Source organism: Tachypleus tridentatus, chromosome 1 (assembly GCF_004210375.1).
Source record: "Tachypleus tridentatus isolate NWPU-2018 chromosome 1, ASM421037v1, whole genome shotgun sequence".
NCBI classification, from domain to species: Eukaryota; Metazoa; Arthropoda; class Merostomata; order Xiphosura; family Limulidae; genus Tachypleus; species Tachypleus tridentatus.
Window position 1 is genome coordinate 65,994,773 of NC_134825.1, and position 20,079 is coordinate 66,014,851.

Consider the following 20,079-nt stretch of genomic DNA (forward strand, 5'->3'; position numbering starts at 1 on the left):
AGTTTGAAATAAAGGCTGGTTCTCAATGGTGTGGCCTGGCATGGCCAAGCGCGTTAAGGCGTACGACTCGTAATCTGAGGGTCGCGGGTTCGCATCCCCGTCGCGCCAAACATGCTCGCTCTTTCAGCCGTGGGGGCGTTATAGTGTGACGGTCAATCCCACTATTCGTTGGTAAAAGAGTAGCCCAAGAGTTGGCGGTGGGTGGTGATGACTAGCTGCCTTCCCTCTAGTCTTACACTGCTAAATTAGGGACAGGTAGCACAGGACCTATAAAGCAAATATTTATGTGCCTACCCTACCAGTCTTAATAATGTCCAAATGTTTCTTTCTGATCATCGTTACTTTGTGAGAATTGTTGATAAGTCTCTGAGAGATCTTGGCTTTCATTACGCACACTGGGAAATCTGACTCCACTCCAAAGTGTGATACTTTACCAACTGTAAGATTACAAGGCCGCTTAAAAAATGATTGCAAGTGTCACGTGATTTATATACTGATCACGAGTTTCAGGGCGAGGGATACGGGTCAAATAATTATGTATTTCCCCAAAGCTAGTATGTGGCCACTTTTGAGGATGATCGGTCCTGAATTCTGTAACAGCAAACAGATCAGAAACTGGAACCAAACCGTCTGAAATAGTTAAGATAATTTCGTTGGTTAACTGTCACGTAAACATTTCTGAATCTCTTGTAGTCAAGAATCCAGACCCCTGCAATAGTTAACTTAAAATCATATTGTTGTTAGTAAATGATTTGTGATCGAGAACTGAAACCTGGTTGTCTGTAATTACTAAGTACGATCGTACTTAGAATGTAGGGATGAGCCACAAGACAAATGTCTGCCGTATTCAACCCATTACTATATGATGCTTACAAATAACCATGTAAGATGAGTTATAGCCTTATTTGAGCACCTAATTGCCATTATCAAGTGTTTCACAACTTGTGCATTTTCAAGTATCAATGAAAAGTGTTGCTGAAGCAGAGAACCGAAGATTAACGAATCAGAGAATGTTCATCCTTTTTCTTTTATTCTTCTCCAACGCTGGCCGATCAATAAGCGTAGTTTTAGCATGACAGAAAAGCATTTGAAAACATGCTGTCTTTAAGCATGACAGTATTTAGTATGTAAGGGTGGACCGAGAAGCCTGCTACTCTATGATGCTTACAAATAACTACTCAAGTTAAGTTATAGTCTTATTTGAGCACCTAATACCATTATCGAATGTTTCACGGCTTGTATACTAGTAATATTATTCAGTTCTTCTTGCACACGTACTTTTGAGGGGAATTAATAAAAACAAAACAAAAAGTACTATTTAGTAGTACTGGCCCGGCATGACCAGGTGGGTTAAGACGTTGACTCGTAATCTGAGGGTTGCGAGCTCCAATCCTCGTCGCACCAAACATGCTCACCCTTTCAGCTGTGGAGGCGTTATAATATTCGGTCAATCCCACTATTCGTTGGTAAAAGAGTAGCCCAAGAGTTGGCGGTGGGTGGTAATGACTAGCTGCCTTCCATCTAGTCTTACACTACTAAATTAGGGACGGCTAGCTCAGATAGCCCTCGTGTAGCTTTGCGCGAAATTCAAAAAACAAACTATTTAGCAGTGAGTTTAGCTTATATTATTTCTATATTTCTGTTTGTGACTTTTCATTGCAGAAACATGATACCTACTAAAACAGTTTCAGTAAACGTAAATAAAGAACGAATAATCTAAATTAATATTTAAGATATCTAAGAGGTCAAGTATTTATGAAACTGACAGATCTGTATACATGTTATTAACATAAAAGTTTAAAAACACTAGTTTCGTAATTATCTAAAATATACATTCATTACATAGTGGTCCAACTTTCTTCAAAATTTCAGCGGCGCTGAGCCTGGCAGCTGTGTGTGTGTGTGTATGCGTGGTGAGATACAGCCTCATTAAGTGACATCACTTTAGCATGTAATGGAGCAGATTGTATGCACACACAGTAATCTGGAGTGATGTTGGAGAAGCGATTCCAGCTTCACTGGCTCCCAATGTAATCCAAAAATTAGAGACACTGATATGATATTAGCAGTAGATATTACTATTGAATTATAAAAATAAAACAAATGTTCAATTATTAACCAATTTCAATGAAATTGTAAAAAGAAATAAAGATTAGAAACAAGTAACAAAATTGAATTGCTATAATTAAATATGATGTAGCAATGCAATTGCCAGAAAAAACAAAAGCCAGGTAGAAAGGAATACACAAAACGATACAAAAAGCCCTACATAAGTAACCAGTAAGTACTGAGTTCATCACACTAGCGTTATGACTAGATATCACTATTTACTTCAAATGCTTTTATTTAAACCTGAATTCATGAAACTGAAAGGAATTCAACGCTTTGTTATAGATAAAATGGAGATATTTGGCTACTTATACAGTGATTTTTAAACAGTTTAGTGTACTCATACCTAACTCATACTTAAATTCTACTTTATACTACTTGTAGTAGAAGTTAAAATGATAGCATTGTTTAGATTCCTGTAGTCAGTAACTGGGATGCGCTTTAGTTAATATGGTATCATTATTTAACTGTCAGATGTATGTTACTGTAGTAACTAGATTTCGGTGAATCTAAACTGAATACCTAAACATCAATTATAGCAATAATAATAAACGTGTTATGGAGTTAGTAAGGGAAAATATCGTCAGACGACGATACGAGGTGACGTCACGTTGCGTACCAATTTGAGTGATAGATCGGAATGGCCAGATGCACATATGATTGTTTATGACATTCGCGCAAAGCTACTCGAGGGCTATCTGCGCTAGCCGTCCCTAATTTAGCAGTGTAAGACTAGATGGAAGGCAGCTAGTTATCACAACTCACCGCTAACTCTGGGGCTACTCTTTTATCAACGAATAGTAGGATTGAGTGTTACATTATAACTCTCCCACGGCTGAAAGAACGAGCAGGTTTGGTGCGACGAGGATTCGAACCCGCGTGCCTTAACCACCTGGCCCGCACATATGAACAATAATCGTTTGTATAGTTTCACATCAGTACTGTAATATTCTCCTGACTCCTAGCTCTTTGTTCCCCTATAGATGGCTTAATTGTATGTGTAAGGGCTTATCACGCTAAAAATTGGATTTTAATACTTGCGCTGGGCACAGTACAGATAGCCCAATATGGAGCTCAGTGGAAGTGGTTTGTACGCTGAACCGAGAGACGACATGGTCTACATGTCACTTTGCCTTTGTTTCTATTGGTCTGATAAACGTCTTTTACATGTAATGGATTAAATAAGCTTAAAATTCATAAACGATATAAATGAGTGTCGTAAGTGAAAATTTTGCTATTCAAATTTCATATTAAAAATAATATTTGTGAATGTCTGCATAAGTAATGTGATAGTGCATTGGACTGTACATAGTGCATGATCTACAACAATTACAAAAGGTTATAGTAATTATGATGATAAATAGTTACGCCACTGTGTAGTGCCATCACCAGTCCATCTGCTAACATCAGCTGCGTAAGTCTTACTTCCGTGCCTGAGGGCTTAGAACCAGTTTCTGTGATAGCAGCACACCACGCGCACTGAGAGGCGGAGTTTTCCCACACTACGCACGAGCCAGGGTTATGAGAAGAAAGTGGTGGCACGTGCAGTTCTACTAGCATCTTCTAGCTCAGATTACCCCTGATTGATTTGTAAGTCACAGACATAACACACATACGCGGATGGCTAATCAGCTTTGTAGAGTTATGTTATCTATGCCTTTATGTAACTGTCGGAATTTGTTCCACAGTATCAGTTAATACAGTCAAGTAGCAACGCATGTGATACATACAAACAAATTTTAAAAACACAAAGTTGTTTTCATACGTTTCAAAGGTATACTGTAATAAAAATAACTAAACATTTTGTAGGCTTATACCAGCCCTATGTTAAACATATTATTATTTCTAATTAATGTTTACACTTATAAAAATTATTGTGCAATGTTAGCTTAATTTGTGAGTTGGATTTAGGAATAACATAAATCTCTTAAGATTTTCACGGACTACGGCCGGAAATGTTAACAGCTACGATACTTATTCGATAATTCAAAGCATTTTAATCATTATGAATTTTACTATCCTTTGGAATTGATGAATAATATTAAACGCTTCTAACCACTTTGTTATACAAGATTAGCATTTTTAAAATATTTAAATATTTTTTATTTTGTTTACTTCTGATGTCTTAATATCGGGGCCCAGCATGGTCAAGTGGGTTGAGGCGTTCGACTCGTAATCTCAGGGTAGCTGGTTCGAATCACGGTCGCACTAAACATGCTCGCCCTTTCAGCCGTGGGGGCGTTATAATGTGACAGTCAATCACACCATTCGTTGGTAAAAGAGTAGCCCAAGAGTCGGCCGTGGGTCGTGATGACTAGCTGCCTTCCCTCTAGTCATACACTGCTAAATTAGAGACGGATAGCACAGATAGCCCTCGAGTAGCTTTGTGCGAAAAACACAAATGTATTAATATCAACATAATATTGAAGTCATATTGCAAGATTTTTGTGGTAAATAGAATTATACTTAAGAAATTAGTTTTATTCCTTTAAAATTTACAATTGAAACTAACAAAATATGTGAAGAACGACGACGTGTATGATATGTATAAAACTTTGTAAATTTAAAATAAAATTTCGTATGGATAACATTCAATAATATTATCAGCAAAAATATGCAACCCTTTAAGGCCCATGTTTGTCGTCTCCAGGCGCTTCCTTACCTCATCTAAACAGCGGGTGCTGCGCCTGCCTCTGTGATCTAGTGTGGGAAAGAACTCGCTTCGCTGTTCTCACACGCCCGACTCGCATGCTTCATTGACCTTTTAAATAACAATCAAGTCACGCGTTCACGTTCCCACACATGCACTTGTTGAGTGGTACTGAGGAGGCCACACATCAGGGGTTATGATTTAAACTGAGAAACTCAACTGTTAGAGTCGCATTCCGTTACGCGGTGTTTATAGAAGGAAGTCGGTGATAAACGTGAAATGTAAGTTTGAGCTGGAGTTTTGGACTTAAAAATACTTTTGTTAACGTAACTTTTAAGGTAAAATGCCTGCTGAAAAATCGCCATCAAAAACTAGTGACTACCGACGGGTGAGTATTTAATATTATTTTTAAGTACAGAGGTAATTCAATAAAAAATAAAGTTATACTTTCACTTCAGGTTTCTAATATTGTAGCAAGCTTTCAATTGCAAATCGTAAGTTCCAGCCTACGAGCCTAAAAACCTGTGGTGTTAAATATATAATTATTAATATAAAATTTAGAACGTTTCGGTTCAAGTACTAATTGTAGAGGCGTCGTTGGACATTGGCACATCTCACGGATGCAGTTCACAGTGCTTCGGAGGTTTCTTACGTGCGTTATAATTACAAAGTAATAGAGTGATATAAATATGTTATATTTACTCTAAATAATAACTGCTTCTGGGGGGACCAAGCCACTAATTTTTTGAGTAGCTAGTAAACACCCTTGGTTATTAGTAATTAATTAAATAGGTAAAATTCTTGAAAAATTTAGTTTTTTATAGTAATTATTAAGTTAATCGTACCTTATTTAGTTGAACTTGTCTGAATAAATAATATTTTTGTAATGTATTAAAACTGTAACTTGAAGACATTTACATTTATTAATTTTATGGATTAGTGTGAAGATACGTTACAACTGGAGTAATACCCTCGGTAGATATAAGGGTGATTGGTGTGATAAGTAGGTTTAATTTATCGCATTCAGATTAGAACCGTCAAGGCGTTGTGAAAACTCGTGGAATAGGCTTAACTATCACTTCGTTTGTAATGGTATAGGTGTATTATCTACTTAGTGCTTTAGCGTAACTTGTTGCATTTTTGAATCATATTGGTTATGCATTTACCTTTTTTGAATGTAGAATGTAAAATTCCCAACTCTGTAAGCTGTGCTTATGCTATTCTTAACATATACAATGTACTTATATTTATCATTGTGTTATTATTATATTATCACCAGCTCGATTCCTTATTTGTGTTTTTGTCGTGGTTCGTATAGACTACAAAACCCATTATGGAAAAACGAAGAAGAGCCAGAATCAACCAGTGTCTCACCGAACTGAAGACTCTGGTTCTAGATGCGTTACGCGAAGATGTAAGTAATATTTTGTACGAATCTAAACTAGATTAATAATGCTCTAGTAAAACTTAAAAGTTACGAATATTGAAATACAAAATCTAAACCTGTATTTTAATTGTTCCATGGTGGGTCTCTTGTCATTTTGTGTATTTAAAAAAAAAAAAAAAGGTTAAACAGTGTAAAGTCATAATTACAGACCTCGGTTAGATTGTTAATAACAACAATATATATTATTTTTTACCCATTAGCCATCCCGACATTCAAAGCTTGAAAAGGCAGATATCTTGGATATGACTGTCAAACATCTTCAAAATGTGCAGAGACAGCAAGTGGCAGGTAAGTCTCGTCTGATCAGTAGCAGTGTAATGTGTATGTTTTGTTAATGTCATATTTGTGATTCTGTAGTTCGGTCTTAATGAACCATTTAATGTTATACCTGTGAGTGTCTTAACGCTGTTATAAGTGTATCTTATGTTTACAATAATGCAATATTAACGAGTTTCGGGAAAATTAAACTAAGCTTTACTACCTTTACAATGTCTATGACATGTTTGCTACTTCCTTGTATGAATGCGTTTAAAGAGGTAATGGACCGAACATGTGGTAGCAGCCACGTCAAAATAACTCGTTTATTAAATCAAGTAATTGCTTTACATAGTTTTACATCTTATTTTATATTAAACATATTAAGTCCTCGAACTTTACTCAGTCCAGGAACCGTTTTCAAAAATATTGTCCTGCCCTTGAACAAACACCAAATTGTTCTTTTAACAGATATCTCGCTGACGTCACAGGAACTGGACTGTGGACACCTAGAGGCTTTATACTTATGTGTGTCGAATCAAGAAGAATCACAATCTCGTCTATTTATTTGTTTTTGAATTTCGCGCAAAGCTACACGAAGACTATCTGAGCTACCCGTCCCTAATTTAGTAGTGTAAGACTAGAAGGAAGACAGCTAGTCATCACCACCCACTTTTTGGCTACTCTTTCACCAACGAATAGTGGTAATAACCGTAACATTATAACCCCCACGGCTGAAAGGGCGAGCCTGTTTTTTCGTAACGAGGATTCAAACCCGCGATTCTCGAATTGCGAGTCAAGTGCCCTGACCATGCCGAGCCTTCGTATATTTTTAAACAATTTTCTTTTTTACATTTATACACAAAGTTCATCTGTTCAGTACTTTTAAAACAAAACCTCAGCGGTATTAACAACTTCAGCTGTTGTTTTGCACTCTTTAGAAAACTAGTTTAAACTTATCTTGCAAAACAACACTGAAGCTATTGTCGTTTAACACAAGGGCCTGTCTGTGTTTTGCCCACCATAAGTATCGAAACCTAGATTCTAACGTTGTAAGTTCGCAGACATTCCGCTTTGTCACTTGTAGTTATCTTCTTTGCTGTTGCTAATTGATGCTATACACCGTTATACCTTTGTAACTCCATACAATCGAAATCAAACTAACCAAAGCTAATATGTTGAAATAAAAATTTCATACTTTGTGGGTATTCATTACATAGATTTAAAACTTTGTACTTAACATTAGTATGAAAGAAAGTAACAGTGATTTTAATTTTATGTATATTATGACGAGGCTTACTTTTCATTTCAGCTACAGTAACATATATCTCTCCTATTTTTCTGGCCCTCTATGTAGTATTATTTACATGTTTCTTTATTGTTTCACTTTTTTTCTCTCTAGCTGCCATTGTAACGGATCCCACCGTTCTTAGTAAGTTCAAAGCTGGGTTCAGTGAATGTGCCTCTGAGGTTACCCGCTATCTCAATAGAATAGGAATAGAAAAAAATCTTCGTCAACGTTTACTGAACCATCTGGGGAACTGTATTTCAAGTCTCCAGACACCAACGTTGTTCAGTATAGCAGCCACCACAGGTACAGCTTCTACTGCCTTTCCAGGAATGAATTCTTCCGTTCCAGATGCCGTTAGTCATTTTCAACCAATGAGAGTCCAGATACCCAGTAACATATTCACTACAAGCTCTGATAACATAGTGCCTCCCAGGACCTTGCAGAACGTTACAGTGGATATTAACAATAACGTTCTCATGGCTCCTAATTCAGCTACAAATCCATCAACAATTTCTGATAATTTTGAAACAATTCTGGGGAGTCTTTCTCTTATTCCAAGTCGCCTTCCGAACGGAGATATTGCGTTTTTGCTTCCAAGAAAAGCTTTTGCTTCTGTTTCTAATGATCTTCCTAATAATATTATGATAGATTCCAGAACCACGGATCAAACAAATTATAGGGTTAGCACGAGTAACACCGCCACTCCCAGTTTCTCATTTTGGGACCATTCACTGTCACCCGAAAACCCGCGAAGACACAGTTCATTAAGTTGTGTTCCCAGTCCCTGTTCTAGTGATTCTAGTTCTGAAGTCTTCGCTGAATCTTTGATGGGATCGCCAAAAGAATCTTCACCTTATGTAACAATTAGTAAAATTGACCATTCATCCCAAAACCTTTCATCCAAGAGTCCAAGCGTTGTTCAAGATATTTCACTGTCGAGATTTAACACTTCCGTATCAACTCTGAGGAAAAAAGATGTCCAGTCTACCATCGCTAATAAACATCGACCAAGATTCTTAAGTGTAGAATGCGTTTCAAGTGGTTACTCAACCATTAATCACATGGAAAATCATTTGACTATTTCTCCACAGAGACTTCTAACAGATAAAAACCTAGTGACTAGGCAAGTTGGAATTCACAGTGAACATAATAGTACGTTCAGTAGTTCATGTCTTGTCGAGAATATGTCAACACATAAGATTCCAAGTGTTCATCATCAGCCAGGTAGATCGTCCCAAGGATCGGACAATGCTGTTTGGCGCCCCTGGTGATTAATCATAAAGTCTTGGTGGTTTATTTCCTTTATATAATGTTAAGGCAAAAGGCTAACTTCTGTTGTTTCAAAATTTGCGAGTAGTTGCTGATTTTAAAGTATTGTAGTCGTTTTAGCTTACCATATTTTCATTAATGTTACCTTTCAAATGAAGATCTTGGAGCAGTCTTTGTGAATTTGATGCAATTTCTGTTTACATGAAGACTGTTGTATTTCGATAAAATGGTACATGAGACCACAAGAACACGAATTATTGGTTCAATAACATCCTTAAAAAAATTAAAAAGGTTTTTGCTTTCACTCAGTCTGAAAAAAACATTTTTATCGTAAATATGAAAGAATTGCTCGTTAGATCTAACGAATGTAATAAGAATCAATTATTGACTGCAGGCGAAAAGAACATTGCATACTATTTGAGCAGTGTTTTAAATATTTAAAAGTATGAAGTCAGTGTGATTAAAGGTTGACAGATTTTTTTACGCTTGGTATGAACAGTGTCAAGTGGTGAGTTTGAAATATTCAACACAGTGTGTACAAGTGTAGATAATTAATAGGAATTATACTAGTTTAGTTTTTGTAAGTAATATTAACCAGGGGATCTTCAAAACACAACCAGATTCTTATATTTTACAATGTATTTAATTTTCATAGTCTACTTACAAATGTTTCTTTTTGTTGATTAAAATGTTAAAAACGCATTTTAAAAGTGATGATGAACGTGTTTTAACGTATTGATGTATGTATACAAATGTCGTACTTACCTTACATAATTTTTAATTTTCGGTACATTTTAGTTATTTTACTAATCGTTTATACAATGAATCTTAGACTCATGAAAATAGAGATCAGGTATAAATAAATATGTTATTACATTTTTTTTCTTAAAAGTGAAATTTTATTTATTTGGACCACTAATTAACTACATTTTATTTTGTAAGAGATTAAATTATACTAATGGTAAATATAAACAGATGGTTCTAGTGGGACCTTTTTTATTTTAATAATTATTACATTCGTTTTGTCCTAGTAAAATTTAACGCCTTCCCAACATAAAAACTGAAATTCTAAAGACATTTTGACATTTAGTGTTTTAAGGTTAAATATTTAAAAATTACTACTTACGAAAGTTTTATACGTGCACTGTTATCGAAGAAAGTGTCTTGCTACATGAACAGGGTAATTATTATTTGTAGGACGTAACCCTAATTTTTAAGTGTGTAATGTTTCTGATAAGGATTTTACGTATTTCATTTTAAAGGTAATTTTGTATTACGCAAACCTTCCGTTTGTTAGTACAGTTCGCCTTACACGAAAGCTATCGTGCTACTGTGATTCACCGATATCAAAAGCTGTTGTATAAATTGTTGTATATAAATTTAGTAAAAAATAAAAGTATCTGTGGTGTAAAATATTTATTTGCTGCGAAATTTACGTTTTTTTTATTTACCCTTTTTAGAAATACAGGGCCCGGCATGGTCAGGTGGTTAAAGCATTCGACTCGTAATCTAAGGGTTGGGAGTTCGAATCCACGTTACATTAAACATGCTCGCCCTTTCAGCCTTGGAGGCGTTATAATGTAACGGTCAGTCCCACTATTCGTTGGTAAAAGAGTAGCCCAAGAGTTGGCGGTGGGTGGTGATGACCAGCTGCCTTTACTCCTAAATTAGGGACGTCTAGCGCAGATAGCCCGCGGGTAGCTTTGCGCAGACATTCAAACAAACCGGTATGTTAACTATATGCCTGTGAAGGATCCAAATCGTGGATACTCGTCACAATTCGCTGATGATGTTGCTGTTTGGAAAAGTGCCCCCACAGCATCAATAGAAGCTACAAATGTAGAACCACAACTAAATAGAATAAGTGAATACTGTCAAAAATATAGAATTGAAGTTAACATAACAAAAACCCAAGTAGTGGTTTTCATAAAATTAACAAATTACAAAAAGAACTAAGTTATATATGAACGGAACACTTCTTCAGACTGCTACATCCGCCAGATTTCTAAGATTACCATTTAACTCAAAATTAACATGGACAAACCAGTTAAATAACGTTAAAACCACAATATAGTGAAGAACAAACTATGCTAGGAGTCTAACTGGTAGAAATAGTGGAGCAACAGCCGAGAACATATTAAAAATCTACAAAACATGCATCTGATCTGTAATCGACTATGCAGCACCAGAATGGATAAACGTAACACCAAAACTAGTTCAAACTAAACTACAAACAATGCAAAACACATTACTCACAACAACAGATAAAGCCCCTAAATGCACAAGTACTCAAACATAGAAACAGTAACAGATTGACTCTTTCATAGTACACTGAATTATTTCGATAAAAATTAAACAAAAATGACTTATGCGAACTAGACAAATATTGCATACTTGATGAAGATAGCTCTAAACGCCTTTCCCCAGTGAATCTGAGAAATAAAAACAGGTCACCAAGTTACTAAACTTAGTTTCAGTCTTAATTAAGAAACATTGTAGGGTATTTATAATCATTGAAAGTACAAAAGATTATGGAATTTTGAGAAGCGGTATTTCTACCCAAATGTTTATGTAGATGTACATTGCTCTGAGAGGTGCCGGGGTAAGTGTGTTTTACTCTAACCCTCGTGTAGTATTTATAAATACGTTTATCAGAAGCTGTATATGAACGTACACAGGTCAAAATGACCTGATCCTCCAGGGTCTTTATAACCAAATACCGACAAAGAAGCGAACCAAACGCGACAGTTTCAAGATGAAGGTTGTTTCACTTTGTCAAATCCTAATGTAAAAAGTCACTAATCTTACAAGTCGTAACAGTAAAATTCAGTACCTGTTTTCTTATAGAGCTTCAGTTGACGCATACTTACCTTCGTAACAATCGTTTAATATTTATATGGAAAATAGCTCGAACAGTTTTCCAGCTTCCGCGTATTCATTTCAGTACAAGTAATTGTGACTGAGAACGATCAGTCCAGTTTCGTAGTCATCCATATCTGTTAGAAGGTGAGCGGCTTCTTAACGTACTTTGTGACTTATAGCTTATTGTTTTTGTAAATTTGTTTCCACTGGCAAAGTAGTAAGTATACGGATTTATAAAGCTAGAAATCAGGATTAGATACACGTTTCATGCACAGCACAAATAACACATTGTGGAGCTTTGCGTTTGGCTAGAAAATTTGTAAAGTCCCCCAGTGTTACAGTGATAAACCTGGGAGCTCATAAGGTTAAAAACTAGGTTTCGATACCCGTGGTGTGGCGTTAAGCTTAACTATAAACAAATTAATTTTTTTTGTAAAAAATAATTTACATTTATTTTATTATAATTTTAAGAAAGGGAAGGCAGCTAGCGAACACCAAGTCTTGGAATACTCTTTACCAACGAATAATGGGATTGACACTCATATAATAACGCCCCTCATGGTCGAAATAGTGAGTAGGTTCGTAGACGGGACTTAACCCCGTGACTCTCAGATTGTGAATTTGAAGAAAACTTTGCAACACAAACTAAATATTGCATTTTTTTCATTTTCTTTTCAAAGAAACTTAGAGTTCCATTACTACATCTGAAACAGCGTAAATAACACACTGTTTAACCTTGCGCTAAAAAAAAGTTAAAAAGATGAACCCCTGGTATTTTCTATTTCCTCTACACGACCGTTTTGGATGCAACCTCTTCAGCAATCACCTTAAAGTGCACGGCTGGGTAAACCAAATTTCTGAACACTGGCAAGCTAGCATTTTGTCCTAAATAATACAATGAATAAAACTGAAGCTGTCTCAACTGGCCAAACAGATTTATCATTTCTCACTACTAGTGTTTTACCGGAAGTGTTATACATAAATCAGCCTTAGTATCAGTGCCTAGCACTGTTTGTCAGCTTTCTCTCACGCTTTAAGCTATAAGATTGTATTATTTTCTGAACACAGGGTTTAACTTGCTACATAAGAATCTACAAACTTCTATACTTATTTGTGTTGTATAGATGGCGTTTATCTGCCCTGTATTAAATCTTCTGACACATTTTTGAGAACTTTTGCTTTTTCTATAAAGGTGTATAATATATAAAATTTGCCATCCAATTTCTGAAAAGGGCTACAATTAAACTCCATTTTATAATATAGTTCCCAAAAACACTTTTCTAGCGGGTAAAGTTTAATTATTAAGCTGCGTGATGGTTCAATAATAGCGTCATGTTTGAGTTGTACAACTGATTGGAGGTTAAGGAAAATATGCCATAAAGAAATAAATGCTTGAGACGTCTGACAAAATGGAGTTGAAGGAAAACAACCTAAAATGAAATGTTTGAGACATCTGACAAAATGGAGTTGAAAGAAAACAACCTAAAATGAAATGTTTGAAACGTCTGACAAAATGGAGTTGAAGGAAAACAACCTAAAATGAAATGTTTGAGACGTCTGACAGAATGGAGGTTAAGGAAAATACATTAGAATGAAATGTTCGAACTGTCTCACTTAATTGTAATTGAAGGACATATTGACTTCCGCTATCATCAAGACGAAACATGAAAGTAGAAATTACTTTAGGTTGATTCTCAAAAGTCTTATTTTAATTTCAAAAACATTTTACTAACGATGTCAGATGTCCATCCCCAGATGATAGACACATTGATATACACTCTTATGAACGTTTTGACGATCCAACTCAAAATTAGTCACCCACGACATTCAATGGTATATCTGTTACTATCAAACATCTTGATAGAAGAGTTTCAAAGTAAGTTTCAGAGCTAATCAGGCCCAACACCATCTCTCTCCTAGAATAATTATCTCTAGGTCTGTGTAGTGTGTCGAGACATTTTAAAGTAGTTATCTTTGTTTAGCTAAATTCTACTGATTGTATAAAATGGTCATGCGTTGTTGTAATTACGATTACCAGTGTGTTTACTGTAAAGCAGCGTTTCCCAAAGTGTGGCATGGCCAGGTGGTTAAGGCGCTTGACTCGTAATTTGAGGGTCGCGGGTTCAAATCCTTGTCACACCAAACATGCTCACCCTGTTAGCCGTGGAGGCGTTATAACGTGACGGTCAATCGCACTATTTGTTGGTAAAAGAGTGGCCCAAGAGTTGGCGGTGGATGGTGATGACTAGCTACCTTCCATCTCATCTTACGCTACAAAATTAGGGACGGCTAGCGCGGACAGCCCTCGTGTAGCTTTGCGATAAATTCAAAACAAACCAAACCCAAAGTGGGGTGCGCGACCCGGTACCTGTCCGTGAAAAAAAAAAAAAAAAGATGGACCACATAAAACTAAAAAAAATTAAATTGAATTAATATTAACCCTTTCACTACCAACTGCCCTTTTTATACTTTCTCTAAGCCCTTGTTGTATATTAAAGAAAAATATAATTAAACCAGCTAATATAAATATATTCTAATAAAATTAATTTTAATTTAAACTTTCATTTCATGTAACTTGAAATGTATTTCAGTATCTCAGTATTTTGCCCCCAGTGACATAGTGGTATATCTGTGGACCCACATTGCTGAAAACCAGGTTTCGATATTCGTGGTGGGCAGAGCACAAATAGCCCATTGTGTAAGTTTGTGCTTAATTCTAAACAAACAAACAAATTATCAGTATTTCTAGTAATCTAATACAACAGAAAGGAAAAGTGAATGTTTGTGCTTAAGGATATAAAACTATAGAATTCACAACTTGATGGTTGTCTTCATACCTTCAATCCCTCAGAAATTAAAGTGTTCTCACTTAGTACAACTTAGAGAGCCTAAAATAAAGTTTTATGGTTTTGATAACCTTGAGATTTTTGTGAAATACCGTACATTTAAACCACATTTTAACTAGACATGTTTCCTTGCTGAATCAAAGCTGATCTTCCCCTGTCTGCAGGTAAGATCAAAGAAGGGATTTTGTCTCATACAAAAGAACCATTTGCTCATTCAAGTTAAGTGGTTCTTCGACACCAAAGTTTTAAGAATTTTGTTCCAAATGTGTTAAATTTGTTTACTCTGTTAATGGAAATTGACAGGCATGCAAGACCTGAGTCTTAGGTCTCGTATTACCAGATGGCAGCAGACAAGTTGCTGATGGCCGATGCTAGAAAGAAACGTCAGTTTGTTTTGAGAAGAGAGATAATTATTTGTCTTAGTTTGTACGAACTAAATTTTTTTAAGTTGTTCATTTTAGAAAAAATCCTCTCCAACATGGGTAGATGGCTGAAGAAACATGCCTCACACATGAAAACCTCAAGTGATTCGCAAATCCAGCCTAGTTCTAGTGAAACTGAAGTTAGTGAAAGTAATATGATGAATTATAAACGTTTAAGTGATATGCAGCTTGGTAGCAAAGAAAAACCGATTGGACTAGACAGTATTGTGATGAATATTTGAAGTATGGTTTTATAAGTGGTGGTAGCAATAATGACATGCAACTATGTACTCTTTGTAATTCAACATTATCAAATGAATGTATGAAAACATCGAAACTGAAACACCACTTGGATACCAGATATCCAGAATGCTCGAGTAAGCTAATAGATTTTTCATAAATACGCAAAATGAAACAGTTTTTTCCAAATAAATAATTTCACATACTTTTTCCACGAGATCTTCCAATGAAGACTTGTTTATGGACTCATACAAAGTTTCAAAACTAATAGTCGAGACAAGTTATCCGAATAGTATTCTTGAAACAGTAATAAGTAATTACGTCTCGTGTTTATAAAAAAAACAACAAGAAAAATCAGTTGAATTTACTGACCCTATCTAATAAAACAGTGAAGACAGAATTGTGGATATGGTGAAAAATAATGAAGAAACTCTCATACGTCGAGTTCAATATAATCAGTTTTTTCATCACAAATGGATGAAAACACAAATAGAACATAATGCCAATTTAATACTAATTATAAGGACACAATTCATTAATATTTATTGTTTTATAAACCACTTCCAACAAGAACAACGGCTGAAGAACTTTTTTAATTTAATCAATAATTTTATAATTCAGAGTGGTTTTACAGAGGATCCGAACAGTGGCACCAAACTGTGAATGCGTGTATTGTAGCATTCATAGAGGGACGTAAGGTATGAAGAAAATGCCCTTACGTTTGAATTCAACTATGCAATAATGTGTTAAATTCACAGACTATATAAAAACTTGATCGTTGAACTCCAGAATCTTTACTGCTTTGTGCAAACAATTAGGAAGTGAACACTGTCATCTCTTGTTATACTGTAAAATTTGGTTGTTATCAAAAGGAAATGTCTTTAAAAGGCTCATCGAAATGAATAATGAAGTTATTTTGTTTTTGGAACAACATCCCCCATCAGTGAAGGATACATATTTAAATTTAGAGACAGGTTTCATAATTTGCAATGATTAATTAAAATGCCCTACCTATCTGACATTTTCGGCTTCTTAAATACGTTAAATCTAAATTTTCCAGGTGCTAACATAAATATTTTTATAGCCCAGGACAGAGGCACCTATGAAAAAATTAACTTGTAAAAGAGAAATAACACGTCTTTCCCTACTTTAACAAAATTATAAAGTCAGGATGAAGAAGGTAATATTCCAGACGAAATTTTCTCATCATTCAAAGAGCATCTTTTGAGGCTAAAATCATGCTTGAAGGAATATTTGCCTCCAATCGATAGCAGTAAAATGTGGATCAGGAACCCTTTTACTATTGACACGGAGAATAAGGAAGGATTACAACTCAGAATTTTCAAGTAAGTCTATAGAAAGGACTAAATTTCTCGTAGTTGTCTCTAAATTTGAACTAATAGACAGAATAATGGGACTTGACCGTTATCCTTATAACTAATCAAAGGCCCCAACGTGTAGTGCGTTTATGTGAGAATTGGCTTCAAACCGCAAAACATTTGATCCATACTTTGACCATGCTAACTATTAGACCAGTCAGCTCTTCATTTCGATGAGGCATAAGTTTGTCAGGTTATTTCAGGTTGCAGCTTTCTGAAGTGCTTTGATATATGAGTATTAAAAGTCAATTTTTGCTTTATGACATTTAATGTCTGACCAGTTTGTTATACAGGACTGCACTGCTTAATTTATAAGTTACTTTTTAAATTGTTTTAGTTTTTATCTACAAACTTAGTTTGTTTAATAACTATAATTAAATATATACATATATATATATAATTTAGTTAATGTTAAATACATTAGTTTTAGGTCAAACTGTGACCGTATATATATATATGTATATATATATTAAGTTTTATTGTGTTTTTTCTATTATAACAACGAAAATAACCTACTCTTCTTGAATTCTGTTGGGTTGATTGGAGTCATTAAAAAATGTGTGTGCTAACTAGACTCCAAGTGAAATGACTGGATTAAGACTTTTCAGTGTCGCAAGTATGCCCTCGTAATTTTAGGGGAAGGGGCGAATCAGCCAGAATCGTAACTACAGCTAAAATGGAAATAAATGTAGGATGCTCAATTACCTTTCATGTAGTTGCGCCACTAAGTCTTTTTACATATTACAGTTAAGTTCAAAAACAAAACAATATATATAACATTTGTTATACTTTTAGAAGTAGTTAAATTATGATTACAGAAACAAGATGAGTGTTCAAATAAACACGAAGAACCCAATTTTATGATAAAAAGCAGAAACTTCAGGAAGTGTTTGATGTTGATTCGTATCACCCAAAAACACTCTAACTTTTTGTTTTCAAGGTTCAAAACAATAAATTTAACCGAAGAGTTTACTGTCAGTAAACACACATATATAGATCTTAAGGCTAAAAAAAGAATTTATTTCAAAAAATTTTGAACTCTGAAATTAGATATATATTGTAAATATTACACTACATCTTATAGTGTACGTCTTTCCTTAGAACTACTGTTGATTTGTTACTTAGAAACAACAATATTACTTAAACAGACGCACATTAAGTAATATTGTTGATTTGTTACTTAAAAACAACAATATTACTCAAAGAGACGCACATATAAATAATATTGTTGATTTGTTACTTAAAAGCAACATTACTCAAACAGACGCACATATAAGTAACATTGTTGTTTTGTTACTTGAAAACAACATTACTCGAACAGACGCACATATAAATAACATTGTTGTTTTGATACTTACAAAACTTAAATTTAAAAATTTCATACACAAAAAAACGAAATTATTGTCTTATTAATTACGATCTAATGAATGATGTAGAAGATTCCGTTCGTACTGATTCCAGATGACTTGTTATTAGATTTGTAATTCCTTCTCTTTGTTCCTCTTTTTCAAAATCAAGGGTTCGATTCTCTAAAGTGGGCAGTGCTGATATTCCATTGTGCAGCTTTACACTGAAACAAACAATAATATATTTTTATGCAAATAACTAATATCTGTTTAGATATATATGAAACAAAACAACAACAGTAACTGAGTTTATTTTTCCTTCGATTCATAAGAAAACGTCAATATCTTGCAAAATTAATATAAGAAATACAGTATATCAGTGAGTTCATATATGAATGTCAAATAAGCTCAGTGTGTATTTTTATGTTTAACTGGTGGTTGATACGGCTCCATTTGGACTATCGGTAATTACATTATATTATAAGTTACATAAACAGAGGTTATAAACTACTAAAAATAATTTAACCTTATAATATCTTAAACAACGCATATGTTGAATAATCTCAAAATGCTACAACTTCTCCAAAACCTATATGAACATAGGTTCCTTGTGGCGGTTTAAAAGATAGCTGAAATACCATGCAAATCAAATTTTAAAATGTTAGATGGTATTGTACAGTTATCATAAACATATTGATGTTGAGAAAATTATCCATCTTTGATTGCTTCCCGAGTAATAGTTTTATTTGAAGCTTATTAAATAATATAAACATACAATATTATTTACTTACAATTATCAAAATATTTGGATCAGTGCTCATAGGATATTATAAATGTATCTGTAAACATCTTAAACAAGTTATGTTGTTGTGAATCCATTTAGTTCTACAAAAATACAATCGAATATCTATCTTATTCTTCAGTATTGTCAAACCTATTTTTACCCTCGAGGTACACTGATGTATGGTGAATAAGTGATACTATAAATTAGTACTCTGAATGTACGTCACATATGCATACGTGTAAAATGTATACTGTGTATGTTTGGGTAAACCTCTTTTTTCGGGTGCATTTTTTACCAAACTAATACCGCTCTATATCTCGCAATTACAACTTTAGTTGGTGGAAATTTCTTCCCTAACGTACATTGTTTTACGTTTAAGTATTACATACATGTCAACCTAGTTCAAACTGTCTTCGTGACATGATACTTCCCACACGAGCTCACGTGAATAATCAACAAAATTTTACTATAGTAGAACCGTCTGCCGAATGCCAGTGGTGCTTCACGAGCAGCTGCACGAGCGACAAGCTGCTCCTCCGTGACTGACTGTGCATGTGTGTGAACGTTCCAAACTCAGCCTCGATACTCGTGACAGGTGTGCGCAAATAGCGAAACTTCGAACCGTGGGAACGTGTCTCCTGCCTGTCAACACATTCTTTCCAGCCGTGTAAAGAGAGACTTCATAATCTTTTGCAGGGGCGGTTCAATTGAAAAGACAGTGTCTTGAAATTTTACTTTTCTATTTTAACTCTTCCCTCCCCCCACACTCCATTCTCCCATTTTTCCAGCCAGTGGTAACGGGTTTTTACCAAGTCCGATGGTCTTAATACGTTTTAAACTCTAAAGAAATGCCATTTTTATGCCATGTCATACAGAAATACGTGGCGGCATGAGTAATACAAGAATGCTCAACATCAACTAAGCATTTTCAGCTTTTTGTTTGTTTGTTTTTTAATTTTGCGCAAAGCTACATGAGGGGTATCTGCAGAGCTTTTCTCTCTCTACGTTTATCGATTGTTCAAGTCTCTACACAATGTTGACCATATGTAATAAGAATGACATGCTAACATAAATAAACAATACATAAACATGTGTAAATAAATTAGTATCAAAGCATAACTTATTAATGCTAGAAATTTAATATCAAATATTTAATGAATATAATTATCAAAACACTGT

General features: G+C 34.8%; 1 protein-coding gene across 2 annotated transcripts; it reads left to right on the top strand.

The window, feature by feature from the left end:
- The first annotated feature begins 4,906 nt into the window (after positions 1-4,906).
- Positions 4,907-10,434, top strand: LOC143250811 (uncharacterized). 2 transcript variants are annotated; one of them, XM_076501858.1, is made up of 4 exons: positions 4,907-5,040; positions 6,078-6,173; positions 6,407-6,494; positions 7,864-10,434. In XM_076501858.1, exons 2-4 carry the CDS (start codon positions 6,093-6,095, stop codon positions 9,021-9,023), a joined length of 1,329 nt encoding a protein of 442 aa, XP_076357973.1. In that variant the 5' UTR covers positions 4,907-5,040; positions 6,078-6,092; the 3' UTR covers positions 9,024-10,434. The 2 variants fall into 2 exon arrangements, with proteins under 2 accessions (XP_076357973.1, XP_076357962.1); XM_076501847.1 differs by having other exon boundaries at positions 4,964-5,147.
- Positions 10,435-20,079: the final 9,645 nt, after the last annotated feature.

Bases quoted from the DNA above. Each gene is read 5' to 3' on its own strand.
- LOC143250811 (XM_076501847.1), top strand. From the start codon at position 5,103: ATGCCTGCTGAAAAATCGCCATCAAAAACTAGTGACTACCGACGG. The intron at 6,174-6,406 runs GTAAGTAATATT...TTTACCCATTAG, and splicing joins TAGATGCGTTACGCGAAGAT to CCATCCCGACATTCAAAGCT. The intron at 6,495-7,863 runs GTAAGTCTCGTC...TTTTCTCTCTAG, and splicing joins GCAGAGACAGCAAGTGGCAG to CTGCCATTGTAACGGATCCC.